We start from the raw sequence: 12,715 nt of genomic DNA, 5'->3' as shown, positions 1-12,715 counted from the left end.
TTTGCTAACAGCAGGACATGGAGAACAATAATGTCTGATATCAATAAGCAAGCAGAGCGCGTAGGCAGTAAACACATTAATTAATGGCAAGAGAGCTCAAACCAAGGCCTGGTGCCCATGGGCTTGTCTGTGGCTTGGAGGTGAAACGGAGTTTAATTCACAGTTTTCAGCCTGAGCTCTCAGGCCTTCACTCCACCAGACACTTTAGCCATGATGAGGATAGAGGAGGTCCAAAGGACAGTGCTGTGGTATTGCTGATTTAATTAGTGCTGAGTCAAAGAAAGCCATAGAGGAGAGAGAGAGTGCGAATGAGGAAGAGAGAAAGATTTACTATCAGAGAGGGAGGCGATAATCTAAGAAAAGGGAAAAAATTATAAACACAAAAAGCACTGTCTATAAGATAGTGAATGCGATAACTTTTCTTGCAGCAAAAAAAAAAAATGTTTGCACTTATGATTATTATGCCTGAAAAAATTACAGTGAAACAGCTTTTTGGTTTTGGTAGTGATTACACTTAACCTCAGCAGTTTTGAGAGAAGGATGTTGCCCAGTAAGTGATTTGTTTTGTCTTTGCGTCAAAAAAGAATTGAGCAAGTAAAATGTTCATTTAAAAAAGGATCTTTTACAAATGATGCAAATGAAATATCCCATGAATTCATGAATATGGGATTAAGTACAATGTGCACATCATCGTTACACTGAAAAGGGTTTTTTAGACTTAAGTTCTGTTTTATACCCTTATATCCAATCCTGGAGCACCAATAATTATCAGCTCAGCAGTTTTTGACAACAAGACTACCTATCATAAATGTGAAATCTGTAATTAATTTCTGATTATGCATCAGATGTTGGTTTTATGAAATAAAACAAGCATGCACAAGTGAGAATAATTGGTGTCATACCTCCATGTTGGAATTTCTCCCCTTTTAATGAAAATTGGACAATCTTGATCTATGTCAACTTTCATTCTTAGACCAATGTCACTTGTTCTAACAACATAACCATCAGTGGATTATAGACTTTACTGTGGCAGGATGATAATAATGACATTAATTCAAAAGTCTATAGCACTTGACTGTAGTATGCTTCAGTACTATCTACTGAATACTAAAACCACACAGAAAACCTGAAGCTATCCCAAAACAAATGTGTATATTGGAAAAGAGAGACGCATTTCCCTTTTTTTCTCAGCCTTTGCATGAGAAACAAGGTCACTGTTGTGCTCAGGCTTTTCTGATGTACAATTCATAATCCTTCTTTCCCTTTCCCAATATATATATATATATATATATATATATATATATATATATACTGTATCATAATGGATCATATTTTTTGTTAGAATTCAGCACACTAGTGACCAAAAGTATTAACACAACATATGCCATGTATTAGTTCTCTCTGTGTTTAAATCAGGTGACTTCACAAATTAGTTCTAGCCTATCTGGTTCAAGATTTGGCTTTGTGACATTGGTGTCTAGTTTCCGGAGGGTCATCTTAGACCAAAGATCCAACAGAAAATGGTTTTCAGCAAGCAATCAAGCATGCAAGGATTGAGCCTTGCCGGATGCAGCATGTTTTGAATAATAAAGGACTTCATACTAAATATTAATTGTTGTAACACATTATAATCCTGATTTTTTATATTATTTAACAAATATGAGAAAGTCGTTTAAAAAATGTCCTCTGCTCCACATCTGTCCATGGACCAAAATAATTCCTGCCACAGTGGACCTTTGTTCAGATTTAGAACCATTAGGTGCAGTGATAACGCATGGATCTAAGTGAGGCAGGAAGCATGCTGCCCCATGTTTGCACAACATCTAGATAGGCAGCCAAATCAGTGAAACATCTGCTTTCATCTGTCAAAGAGCAAAAGTTTTTAAATCATTGGTCATTCAAAAGAGGTAGTTAGTAGTTGAATGGATTTAAAATAAAGCTTATATAAAGTTGTGAATAAGGTTTTTATGAAGATTAATATTTGCTTTCACTATCAACAAGTATCCAATAAATATACCTTTTATTAAAACTAGATAAAAAGTAGAGTCTGAGGTCAGTCTGAGTCTCAAGGGACCACAACAAGAACAAGAAAAAAAAAAAAAAAACTGTTCCTTTTATTAGTTTAACTTTGTGTGGTGTTGAATACATCAGCCTCTTTTAATCATATAAACATAATTCTTTACTCTTTATTCCCATGAACTTTAAAGGGCATTACCCGGTTGCGATTGTGCACGACTAAGGAATTACATCATTCTCTTGGCTTTAAGTGATGCCATTTATCAGAGCATGTCTCACAGAACTACCTTTATCTAGCTAAATACAAACAGTCGTATACATTTATTATTTCAAATGACATTCACAGCTATCCTGTATGCTGATCCGTACTGCTGATATGATCTGACTTTACACTGATGAACTGTCACCACATACAGTTTTAGTACAGCAGCTGTCGACTAGCCTCTGGCACGGTAGTACTCATTATTTACAAAAAGACTTATATACTGTAGGTATAACATAGTTAACTCAGTGTTATACAGGAGGCAAAACAGAAGAAATTGATTTGCAGAAGACATGAGACAAAAGGACTAACACAACAATGAGCATGACACATTAATCTAAGGAGCAGGACCTGTGACATATTCTAGCACTTTACATGTGATCCATGTAAACTTACATGGACTTACATGGATTAACATTGCATCTTTAAGACAGCTCATTTCAGGAGGTTTTGCTGTATCTGCAAGACTTTACCCAGACTCTTTATGGTCACTTGGTAATTTTATAATACCATGAATGAATGGTTTTTCCTCTTTAGATAAGAGGCTCTTAAACTTGGGGTCAGATCCTCACCTGTAATTGACACAAAAACAGATTATAAAATTAGATATTTTTAGCTTACAAAATCAGCGGGATCTAAACCCACACTACAATTCTTGGTGTTCGAGATAATTAAAAAGCCCACTTAGTTGATAAGAATTCCTATTGACAGTTTTACATCATAAATCTCCACCTAGAAAGAGATTAGAAAGTCTTTTATTTTTTTTGTGAGATTTTCTGGTGAATTGAAGAAAAAATGTTGTTGTCACAAGTATAGCAGTGATAGGTGAAGTCATGAGATTAGAACACTAAACAGTGTGATTCAGTACTGTATATCGTAAAAAAAAGAGGGGGCAAAGAACTGATCCCTGGGGAACACCTATAATAAGGCATTGATGTGATGAGGCTTCTTTAATTTACAGTACATAGATGTGATGATATGATGAAAACTGTATCATGTCTAAGTCATGCTAGTTTAAGTTGAAAAAAAATTCTTTAAAGAAAATGGAGGTGAAAATAATGGGCTGACAAGATGTATAGTTTATGTAAGATTTTGAGAGATTTTTTTTTTTTTTTTTTAATTTAGTCCTGTCCAATTCTTTTTTCCCCGATTTTCTCCCCAATCTAGTCGTGGCCAATTCCTCCCCGTCACTAGGAGGCTCCCACACACATTAAGGCTACTACAACCACTCAGTCGGGAGGACGAAAGCTATCCCGTGTTTCCTCCGAACCACGTGACGCGAGCCGACCGCATCTTTTCGAACTGCTCGCTCACGCACCGTTAGGGGCGGAGTAACACACTCGGAGGAAAGCGCTAGCCGCTCCTTCCGTGTGCGCGAGCTCACAGACGCCCCTGATTGGCTGTAGAGCCGTGATTAATGTGGGAGCACAAGTACCTCTCATCCCTCCCCCCTGAGAGAGCTCGGCCAATCAGCTCTCTCTGTGCCAACGGCTGTGAGAGGAAAACAGCATCACCCGGGGTTCGAACCAGCGATCTCCGGATGATAGGGCGAGCGCTTAACCACTGCGCCACTCGGAGGCCGCAGATTTTGAGAGATTTGAGTGTTTCAAAATTATCCAGGTACTTTAGTGTCTGCAAATATAGGACAGTATATGAGAGCTTTTCACCTACAGATTTGTGATTCATGCATCTTCATGGTTTGGTTTTCTGACACACCAGCTTTAAATATCCTAAACTATTTATTGATTTTCCCTTTTGCACTTTTTCTATTTTATGCACTACTCAATATAGTAAGTAAAGTGCAGAATGGGCTGTATACACTACAAATGGCTTTATGTACAGAAAGATGGCTCTGTGCTATCAATTAACACTGGATTAGATGGCAGTAGTGTACAGTGATGAGCCTGATATTGAGATGCACCCAGTCGTCACTGTTTGTCCAGTACAATAATGTGTGTCTGTGTGTACTTTCCAACCATATCTACAACACAGGATACTCTCCTACTAACATCCTTTTATGAGATGATTGCAGTTCCTTGTTTCCACGGAACTAGATGACCCATGATAGACATCAACATTATGTTTATTATGGTCTCGTTAAAAAGAAATGTTCAGCGGCAGGTGGAGCGCCATCTCATTGTGGAAAGTCAATAAGCAGACACTGTGTTCTGTTCTGTTCTGCTCTGTCGTTGTTCCATGTTAGTGTGCTTTTTCGCTCTGCATTTTATTTGCATTTCAGTTTGAAAAGCAAAAAAATGGATTAGTTTGGGTGGTGCAGGCAGGGCAGGGAAGGGAGCTCCAGTGGTAAATCCTTTTTTTAGTGTTCGTTTCTTTATTTTTAGGCAGTGTGTCAACCTCATTGCCAGTGGATTTTTTATATTGTGCCTCTAAGATTGAAGTCATTAAAACTGATTTTTTTTTTTATCACCCACAGGTTTCATGTCAAGAGACTATAGATTTGCCAAGTTAGTTAGGAAGGACGTCTACTTTATGGATGACACAAGCAGTTTTTCCCAGGTCTACCTTTAATTCTGGTGTCTTTTTGATTGCCATCATTTTAAAATCAAATCAGCCATGACTTGTATGTACAGTATAATGACTTTGCAGGTATAAACACCATGAGACCATGTAGCCATCATACAGTACCACTCAGGAAAAGAAACGTGTACTTTGGTACAAATATTACAAATTATTTCCAGAACAACAGCAAAAGAGTTTGTGAAGACACTGGAGGAAACGGGTACATAAGTAATTCTGATAAAACACAAATGTAACTGTTTGCCTATAATGATCATTGTTGTTTAAAGGAAAAAGTTTGCAAGCCAAATAACATAATCCCAACAGTGAAGCATGGGGATAGCAGCAATATGTTGTAGGGGTGCTTTAATGCAGGAGGGACGGGTGTACTTCACAAAGTAGATGATGTCATGAGGAAGGAAGATTGTGTGAATAAATTGTAGCAGCATCTCAAGACATCAGAGAGGAAATTAAAGCTTGATCACGAACGGGTCTTCCAAATAGACAGTGACCTCAAGCATAATTCCAAAGTTGTGGCAAAAAGGCTTAAAGATAATAAAGTCAAAGTATTGGAGTGGCCCTGGCAACAATCCAATAGAAAATTTGTGGGCAGCACTGAAAACGTGAGGTCGAGCACACAAGGCCTACACACCTGACTCACTTCCACTAGTTCTGTCAGGAGGACTTGGCTATAAATTCAGCAACTTATTGTAAGAAGCTTGTGAAAAGGTACCCAAAATATTAGACCCATAATTAACAATTTAAAAGCAACATTACCAGTTACAGTACTAACTAAGTGTATGTAAACTTTTGACCCACTGCAAACATGAAGAAAGAAATTAAACTGAAATGATTTTTTTTTTCTACAATTATTTTAACATTTGACATTTTTAAAATAAAGTAGCGATCCTAACTGACCTAATACAGGGAATACTGTATTTACTAGGATTAAATAAATTGTGAAAAACAGTTTTAAAGTATTTGGCTAAGGTGTATGTAAACTTCCGACTTCTCAACTGTTCTATGTACTTACTTACCCTAGCAACATAATAGGTAGGCATAGTTATTGTACAGGTTCACAGCTAACATTTTTTTCTAACATTAGTTAAGTAAATATAGGTTGGTGATTGGTGATTAAATAAAACTAGTGCCTCTGTCATAACTTGGAGGCATTTTGCTGGCATGTCGTCTTGTGCCTGTATTTGGACGGAGCCACTACAGAACAATGCAAAGTTATTTTGACTGATCACCTACATGTTACCGTACATCTCTATGTAACTACATTAAATGATGTTTGTTAATGTGTTGTTATATTGAATGAGGTTAACATAAACCTACCATCATTACTGTACTTTGTTCCTGTTTAAAGAGAAATAAACAAAGGTACGATCACGCTGTCTGGTCAGTCCCTAGTAAGGTGTGTATATATATATATATATATATATATATATATATATATATATATATATATATATATATGAAGGGTTTTAGTGTAAATGCAACATTATATTGAAATGCATAGCAATTAATTCTGTTCTGCAGTTTTGAGAAAAACAAAAGATGCAAAAAACATTACAAACTAGTAGAGAATATTTTGGTAACTTTAATCCTTGGCCTTTTGTTAATTAACAGTGTGCTCTGTATGAGCTTCATGCTAAAAAAAATAATTAAGTTGACAGCATGTTGAAAAATACAATTGAAAAGTCCCACCATATTTTTTAGAACATCTATTTCAGTACAAACTCTCAGTTATAATGGCAGATCATCGCTTACAGCAGCTTTAATCATGTTTTGTCGCCTACACTTTACTTTTTAGGGAGGTTGTCTTGTATATTTAAGGTATCTTAGCTTCCTCTTCTATGTAGTTTATTCTGTGCTGACAGCTATGCAAATGCAGTACACACTTTATTTTTGTGCACCATGTTGCACAACATGCACAACACGACATTATTGATACAAGCAGTACCCAGACACCTTTTTTTTTCTTTTCCAAAACCTCAGAAATAATTTTAGTAATGGAGTCATAGTTTAGTCATGTAGTAATGCTCCACTTTTAGAAAGATTTGAAAATGGGTCATTTTGACCTGAACACAACAGAAGGTTTCAGTCTTTTGATTGAGACTTTCAAAGTAAGAATCTAAACTCATTAGCATGTAAAGATAATATCTCATCATGCACTAGTTTTCCCATATGCCGCTCCAAAAGCTTAACAAAATAAAATGCCCGATACCTGTTGATGTGGCACAGAGCATCAAAGCTGCACTGCATGTTCTCCATGCAGGCTTGTTGAAGTATAACCCGACTCTCAGCTCCACCTCTACACCTCAAAGAGAGAGAATAAAAAGAGCTGCTCTTTGAGTAAGGAATGCAAGACTTGCCTTGCCAATTCCCACACCAGTCTACAGGGAGGAAAAGAGAAATATTGGCTCCAACCTCACGCTCATATACACAGACACACATACAAAGTACACACACACACCTCGCAGAGCAAGGCAGTGCAGCCCTCTTTATCAGAGGCTTTCTCACACTAATGTGATGGGACACTCTCCTGGTTCTCAGTTTGGACTTTTCTTTTTATTCTGATGGAAACAGGGAGGTGTTGCCTGATGCTCAGGAGTGATCAAATTCATAGACTTGGATTAAACTGGATGTGAAGGATTTTGTTTTCTTTAAGAAACACTTGACATCACTTGAGAATGGCCACAAGAAGTCCAGTCCATGTGACAGTGGGACACTGGAAAAGGCCTGGGATCGTAAGTACACCTCTAAAGCTAAACAGAAATCAGAAAGCAAGTAAAGAAGTAAATTTTATATGAAAACACATGTTGAACACTGCACGCTTAAGAACAATTAGTCAGTTTAATTAAAAAAATAAAAACCTTTATCTCCATAGCATCTCTGCTGTATATGGAGAGAAATATTCTACGCATTTATTGTTCACTATTTTAACATCTGCAAAAGTCTAACACATACACATCAAGTAATAGTTGGCATGTACAGTACTATTTGTATCCGGGAGCACTTTTTATTGTTATATTCTTAGCATTGAATTTGCTTTGTGTTAGTCCAAAGCAGCAAGTGTTCATGACTCAGGCAGTGTTTGCTGAAGGAGGATCCCTTGAGTCGAGGATCAGGAACAGCATATGGTGCATGGTTTTACTATTAGTCTTTGATAAAGCCCTCACTGCCTGCTGTTTTGTTGGTTGTTTGACAGCTGAGAGGTATGAGAACTCTTGTCAGAGCAATACACTAAACAGGTCATCAGCTTCTCATCACACACACACACACACACACACACACACACACACGCTATTTCCTCCTGTTTCTCCACCAGCAAGATGCAAGATGGTGACATTGTTATTTTTCCGGGTTGAATTTCTCAGGTGTTTGTTTTAAGGGAAGTAGGGTCTGTTTGCATATGAAGGAGGAGTTGCACAGTGTACTCAAACAATGCTAGATGGTACACAATCTGTTTGCCAAGGCAAACGGGAAAAAAATCATGTAGATTTCATTTGACACACACCTACTGGAAATACAGTGGTATTGTGTGAGCTGCGTTCACATTATTACAGGTGAAAATGTGAGGCTTGTGCAATTCTCGACAATCTGCACTACGATGTTCAGTAAATCTGATACGAAAAGATATAAAAGCTTCTCCTCAGAATGTGGAATGAGGACTTCTAAAAAACCATGGAACCCCTTAACTAACTCACTTTATCATGAGGGGCATTGTGAGTCAAGCTGGAACAAATTCCCTTTATTTCTCTATATACAGTAATCTGTTGCTACACTTATGCACTTATCCCAGCGTTTCACTAGTGCTTGGATATAGTACCATCAAAGTTTTCTCAGGATCTGCTTCATCTCTGAAATCCTGGCCTTCCAGGAACTTCTTCTTCAACGGCCCAAATATGTGGAAATGGCGAGGTCAGGACTGTACTCCAAGCCAAGTTCCTATTTTGTACAAGTAGTGTTTGTAAATAATTGTGTGTACAGTTCCTACAGAAAGATGCGGCTTTTCCACAAGTTTCTTATGGATCAGATGTTCTACTCGAAATTTTGTTCAGGTGAAAAATTGCACTTCATGTCACGTCGGCCGGGATTATCATTCATGGACATATGGACTTTTCACACCAGTCTCAAGACCGTACAGTGCTCGAAGTCTTCTGTAATTGTTAATGTTGTTGTTAGTTTTTCGACTGTTCCAGTTGAGGGGTCACCACAACAGACCATTTGATCTGCACAACAACTTGGCACAGGTTTGACACCGGATGTCCTTCCTGACACAACCCTTCATTTTTATTTGGGCTTGGGACCGGTACTGCATCCAGCCGCTGGGGTTTGAGCATTGGTTGGGAATCAATCCCGGCCTACTGCATGGCAGGCGAGAAATGAGCCACCAATGCCTCCTCTTCTGTAAATGTTAATCATATTATATAATTATAATAGAAAGAGGAACATATTAACACTATAAGATAATACCTATTTGAATAAAGCATCTAAACAAAACGTGAAACGAGCAAAACTCATATTACAAATAAAAAACATGGGTTCAAGACAATAAAAAACAGGTGTGATAATAAGGCACTGGAAAACAAAGATTGGAGTTCATGCTAAAATGCATGATGTAAATTTACAAGGAAACAGCAGGGCAGAAATACCCACCCTAATGAAGGAGACAGGGGTGAACGTTATGGTTATCAACCAATGACAGAACCACAGCAGAACCAGAATCACTAAAGAAAAGAGCATGTGAGCAGTGGTTGTTGTTTGTCGACCATGCTGTACGCTGAAAAGGGAAATAACATGCCGATTAATTACTTATTAAAAAAATAATCACATGGATATTAAGCCCTCTGACATTTACCTTATAAGAAAATGAAGTACAGTACTGTGCAAACGTCTTGATTTTATTAAATAAAATCAAACTAAATGAGTTAAATTAAATGAACAAGATGGGAACAAATGTTTTACTGCGACAGGGTGCAAAGTGACTAAAGGTAAAATAAAAAAATTATCAGCAACACCAGTGTATTAATTACCGTCCTGGTCATCTGTCATCATCTGCACCTGTTTCTCACTGGTTTATGTCTTAAGTTAGATTTTATTTTTAATGCTTAAATGATTCATGGGTCACTTTTGAAAAATATTCCTCTGAAATCAGTCACATACAGGGACTGGACTGAGAATGAGAGACAAACATTTCCTTCGGGGAAGACTGGAGAATTATTCCTTTAGGAGTACATTAAAAAGAAATATAAAAACATCTGGCTCTGTAGATACAAAATATGAAGAAGACTTTTGCACAGTGCTGTATGTGTTGTTAGTGCGTCCAGAGTTTTGACTGGTACTGCACATGCCCTGATGTTACAAAACACATTGCAGTATAATGATGTAATCATGGAAAGATAACAAAAGTGATTTACCATCGAATCAAAGATTTAACACTAAAAACAAGCAGTGGGGCCTTGCTAACTACTAACGCTGACTTACTGCTACTAACGACTTCCTCTGGCACAATCTCCTCCTGTTCTAAGATACTTCAGTGCTTCATTCAATAATTAAATGATCTGTTGATGACATTTGTGGAGATGAGGGCCAGAAAGGTCACTCTCACACCGCAGCGCTATAGTGGCATAATCAAGTGGAGCAGAGTTCAGTGCAGGAAGCTTGATTAAAAGCACTGCAGTGTGTTCACTATCTTAACTCTTGCCCTATTTATACCATGTAGCATCATTCAGGGTTCAGCTCTCACATGTCGGTTTTATCATCAGACTCCTCACTCATCTCATTTCCTCTCCCCCCTTTTTCAGACTACTGATTTATTTGAAATGATTGAAAGGATGCAGGTAAAGTATTGCTTTTATTATCTTAATCTCGCTCTCCCATTCTTCAGCTTAGATGTCTTACTAACCTCAAAACCATCTCTCAGAACTGGTTACCTAATCACAAGTTGTTTGCTTTCCACTTCTTGTGAAGGACACATTTGTAGACTATCCTGTTTCAATATATTGCCTCATGCTTTCTAATGTACAGTATTGTCTTGTTTTGCAATTTGTACCTCAAACTCCGATGAAAACATAATCAGTCATCTTTGAAGAAGACTGTTTGAGTGACAACTAAACTGCAGACACTTATTGTCATCATTCATCTCCCGTATGTAAATAGGTGATATATTTTTGCATAACAATAATAAATATACTTTATGGCCTTTAAAAACACTCATATCGAAACAACAACCGGATAGACATATATATTCAAATAACAGTCTGAAAGTTTTAGTCCCAGGTGGGCCACCATCTAGTCATAGAATTATTTTAGTCTGGTGTAAGAATCGGTCTGATAAATATCAGCTCTGACATCCTCCCGATTTTACCAGCAGTTATTTGTTATCAGAGCAGACACATGACATCCAACGAACATTTCATTTGTAATCTAATGAAGTCATTTGAAAAGAAGATTACAGTTCTGGAATCTGTTGTAATCTATTGCATTGACGAATACATGGTTTTATTCTATATTTACATTGTATTTATTCCATATATGAATACTGTATATCACCATGTGTGTCTAGACCACCATGTCTAGTTCTGTGGTTTTGCACTATAAACTCATTCCTTTGCCTAAATTAAAGTGTCAGAGTTGTATGATGGTAGATGTCATCTGGGAAACTAATACTATAGAAACAGGACTGATGGGTATTGCAGCTGTAGTGCTGTAAATACATTCATGTTAAAAAGAAGAAAAAAGAAAAGAATGAGACAGCAGAGCAGAAGACACATCATACATCAGACATCTCACTCCAACAAGAAACAGCTGTTATCACAAAAATGAGAAAGATGCCTGTTTGCACTGCATCATCAAATTGAAGAAGAATCTAATAAACTGAATATTGCGGTCCTGCTTTTCAAGCACAGATACACCTATCAGCAGCATCAGAGCCAATACAAACACACATCCAGAGCATATTGGCCTGGCCTGGACAAACATACCTCTTTAGGACCTCAAGACCAAGTGACATGTCGAATTAGTTGGGGCAAGAATTTTTTTATAGTCTGCCTCACAGTGAAAAAGTGGTCATATTCTGTATTAATTGCAAAATCGCTTTTATCGTTTCCCCCATTTATGCATGTAATAATAGTTATTTATCCTACTTACGATTCTCTTTGTATTTCTATAATGAAATTATGTCTCGTGTCTACTGTACTTGTGGTTTACGCAGTTGGCTGCTTTTTATAATATTTTGGTATGTCTATATTTAAGGAATATCTTCAGAGTAATGTAGAACACATTTATTACATTTTCAGAAGAATTGCATTGGCTCTTATAATTGGATTATGTCATCATTCACCAGATAACAAGATCCTTTATATAGGCTTGCAACTAAAAAATACTAAAGTTACTTGATTGCCACTTAATTCCCATGCATAAAAGTATATAACAGTAAATGTCATTATATGTCAAATTATGGTAATTAATTCATAAAGCTGATTAGCACACACATATAAATGGTATACCTGTAGTGAGGGCAAAAAGGAATGACAAAGGCACACAAAATATAAAAAGTTAAAAGGAGCTGAGTGGTTGGAAAGGACGAGAGAAGAAATGCTAAGGTTGGTACCTAAATAAGCAAATTTCTAATCTTTTTAATCACTTTGCAGCCTGTGACAGTAAAACATATGTTCCCATTTCTTTAATTTAACTTTGTACTGTATGTAAGAAATAAGGTCTGGCTCTAGACTTTTGCACATTACTGTATTTGTTTCATAAGTGAAATGGTCAGTGCCTTTTATATTATTGCAAACATATTTACTTTATAAAGCAACTCACACAATCCTGATAATTGATGAAAATCATATAATGTTCTTAAATGCTCAGTCATTGCTTTTAATCTGTCTTAAACTTTCAATACCTATACTT

General features: G+C 36.9%; 1 protein-coding gene across 15 annotated transcripts in view; it reads left to right on the top strand.

Annotated features, from left to right (window-relative positions):
* The window catches only part of rap1gapa (RAP1 GTPase activating protein a), a 140,342-nt gene that overhangs the window by 101,934 nt on the left and 25,693 nt on the right, over positions 1–12,715 (top strand). For 12 of the 15 annotated variants that reach the window (XM_053482270.1, XM_053482257.1, XM_053482268.1 and 9 more), the window contains one exon: positions 10,609–10,644. The exons of 1 other annotated variant lie outside the window; for it this stretch is intronic. In XM_053482270.1, coding sequence (XP_053338245.1) covers positions 10,627–10,644 — 18 coding nt within the window. In that variant the 5' untranslated portion in view covers positions 10,609–10,626. Of the gene's footprint in view, positions 1–7,199; positions 7,549–10,608; positions 10,645–12,715 lie in introns of those variants that run through there. 2 more of the 15 variants (XM_053482263.1, XM_053482265.1) reach the window with 2 other exon arrangements.

This window comes from Clarias gariepinus, chromosome 22 (genome assembly GCF_024256425.1).
Source record: "Clarias gariepinus isolate MV-2021 ecotype Netherlands chromosome 22, CGAR_prim_01v2, whole genome shotgun sequence".
In the NCBI taxonomy this organism is placed as follows: Eukaryota; Metazoa; Chordata; class Actinopteri; order Siluriformes; family Clariidae; genus Clarias; species Clarias gariepinus.
Note: the sequence above shows the minus strand (reverse complement) of the source record. Positions and strands in the feature narration are given on the sequence as shown.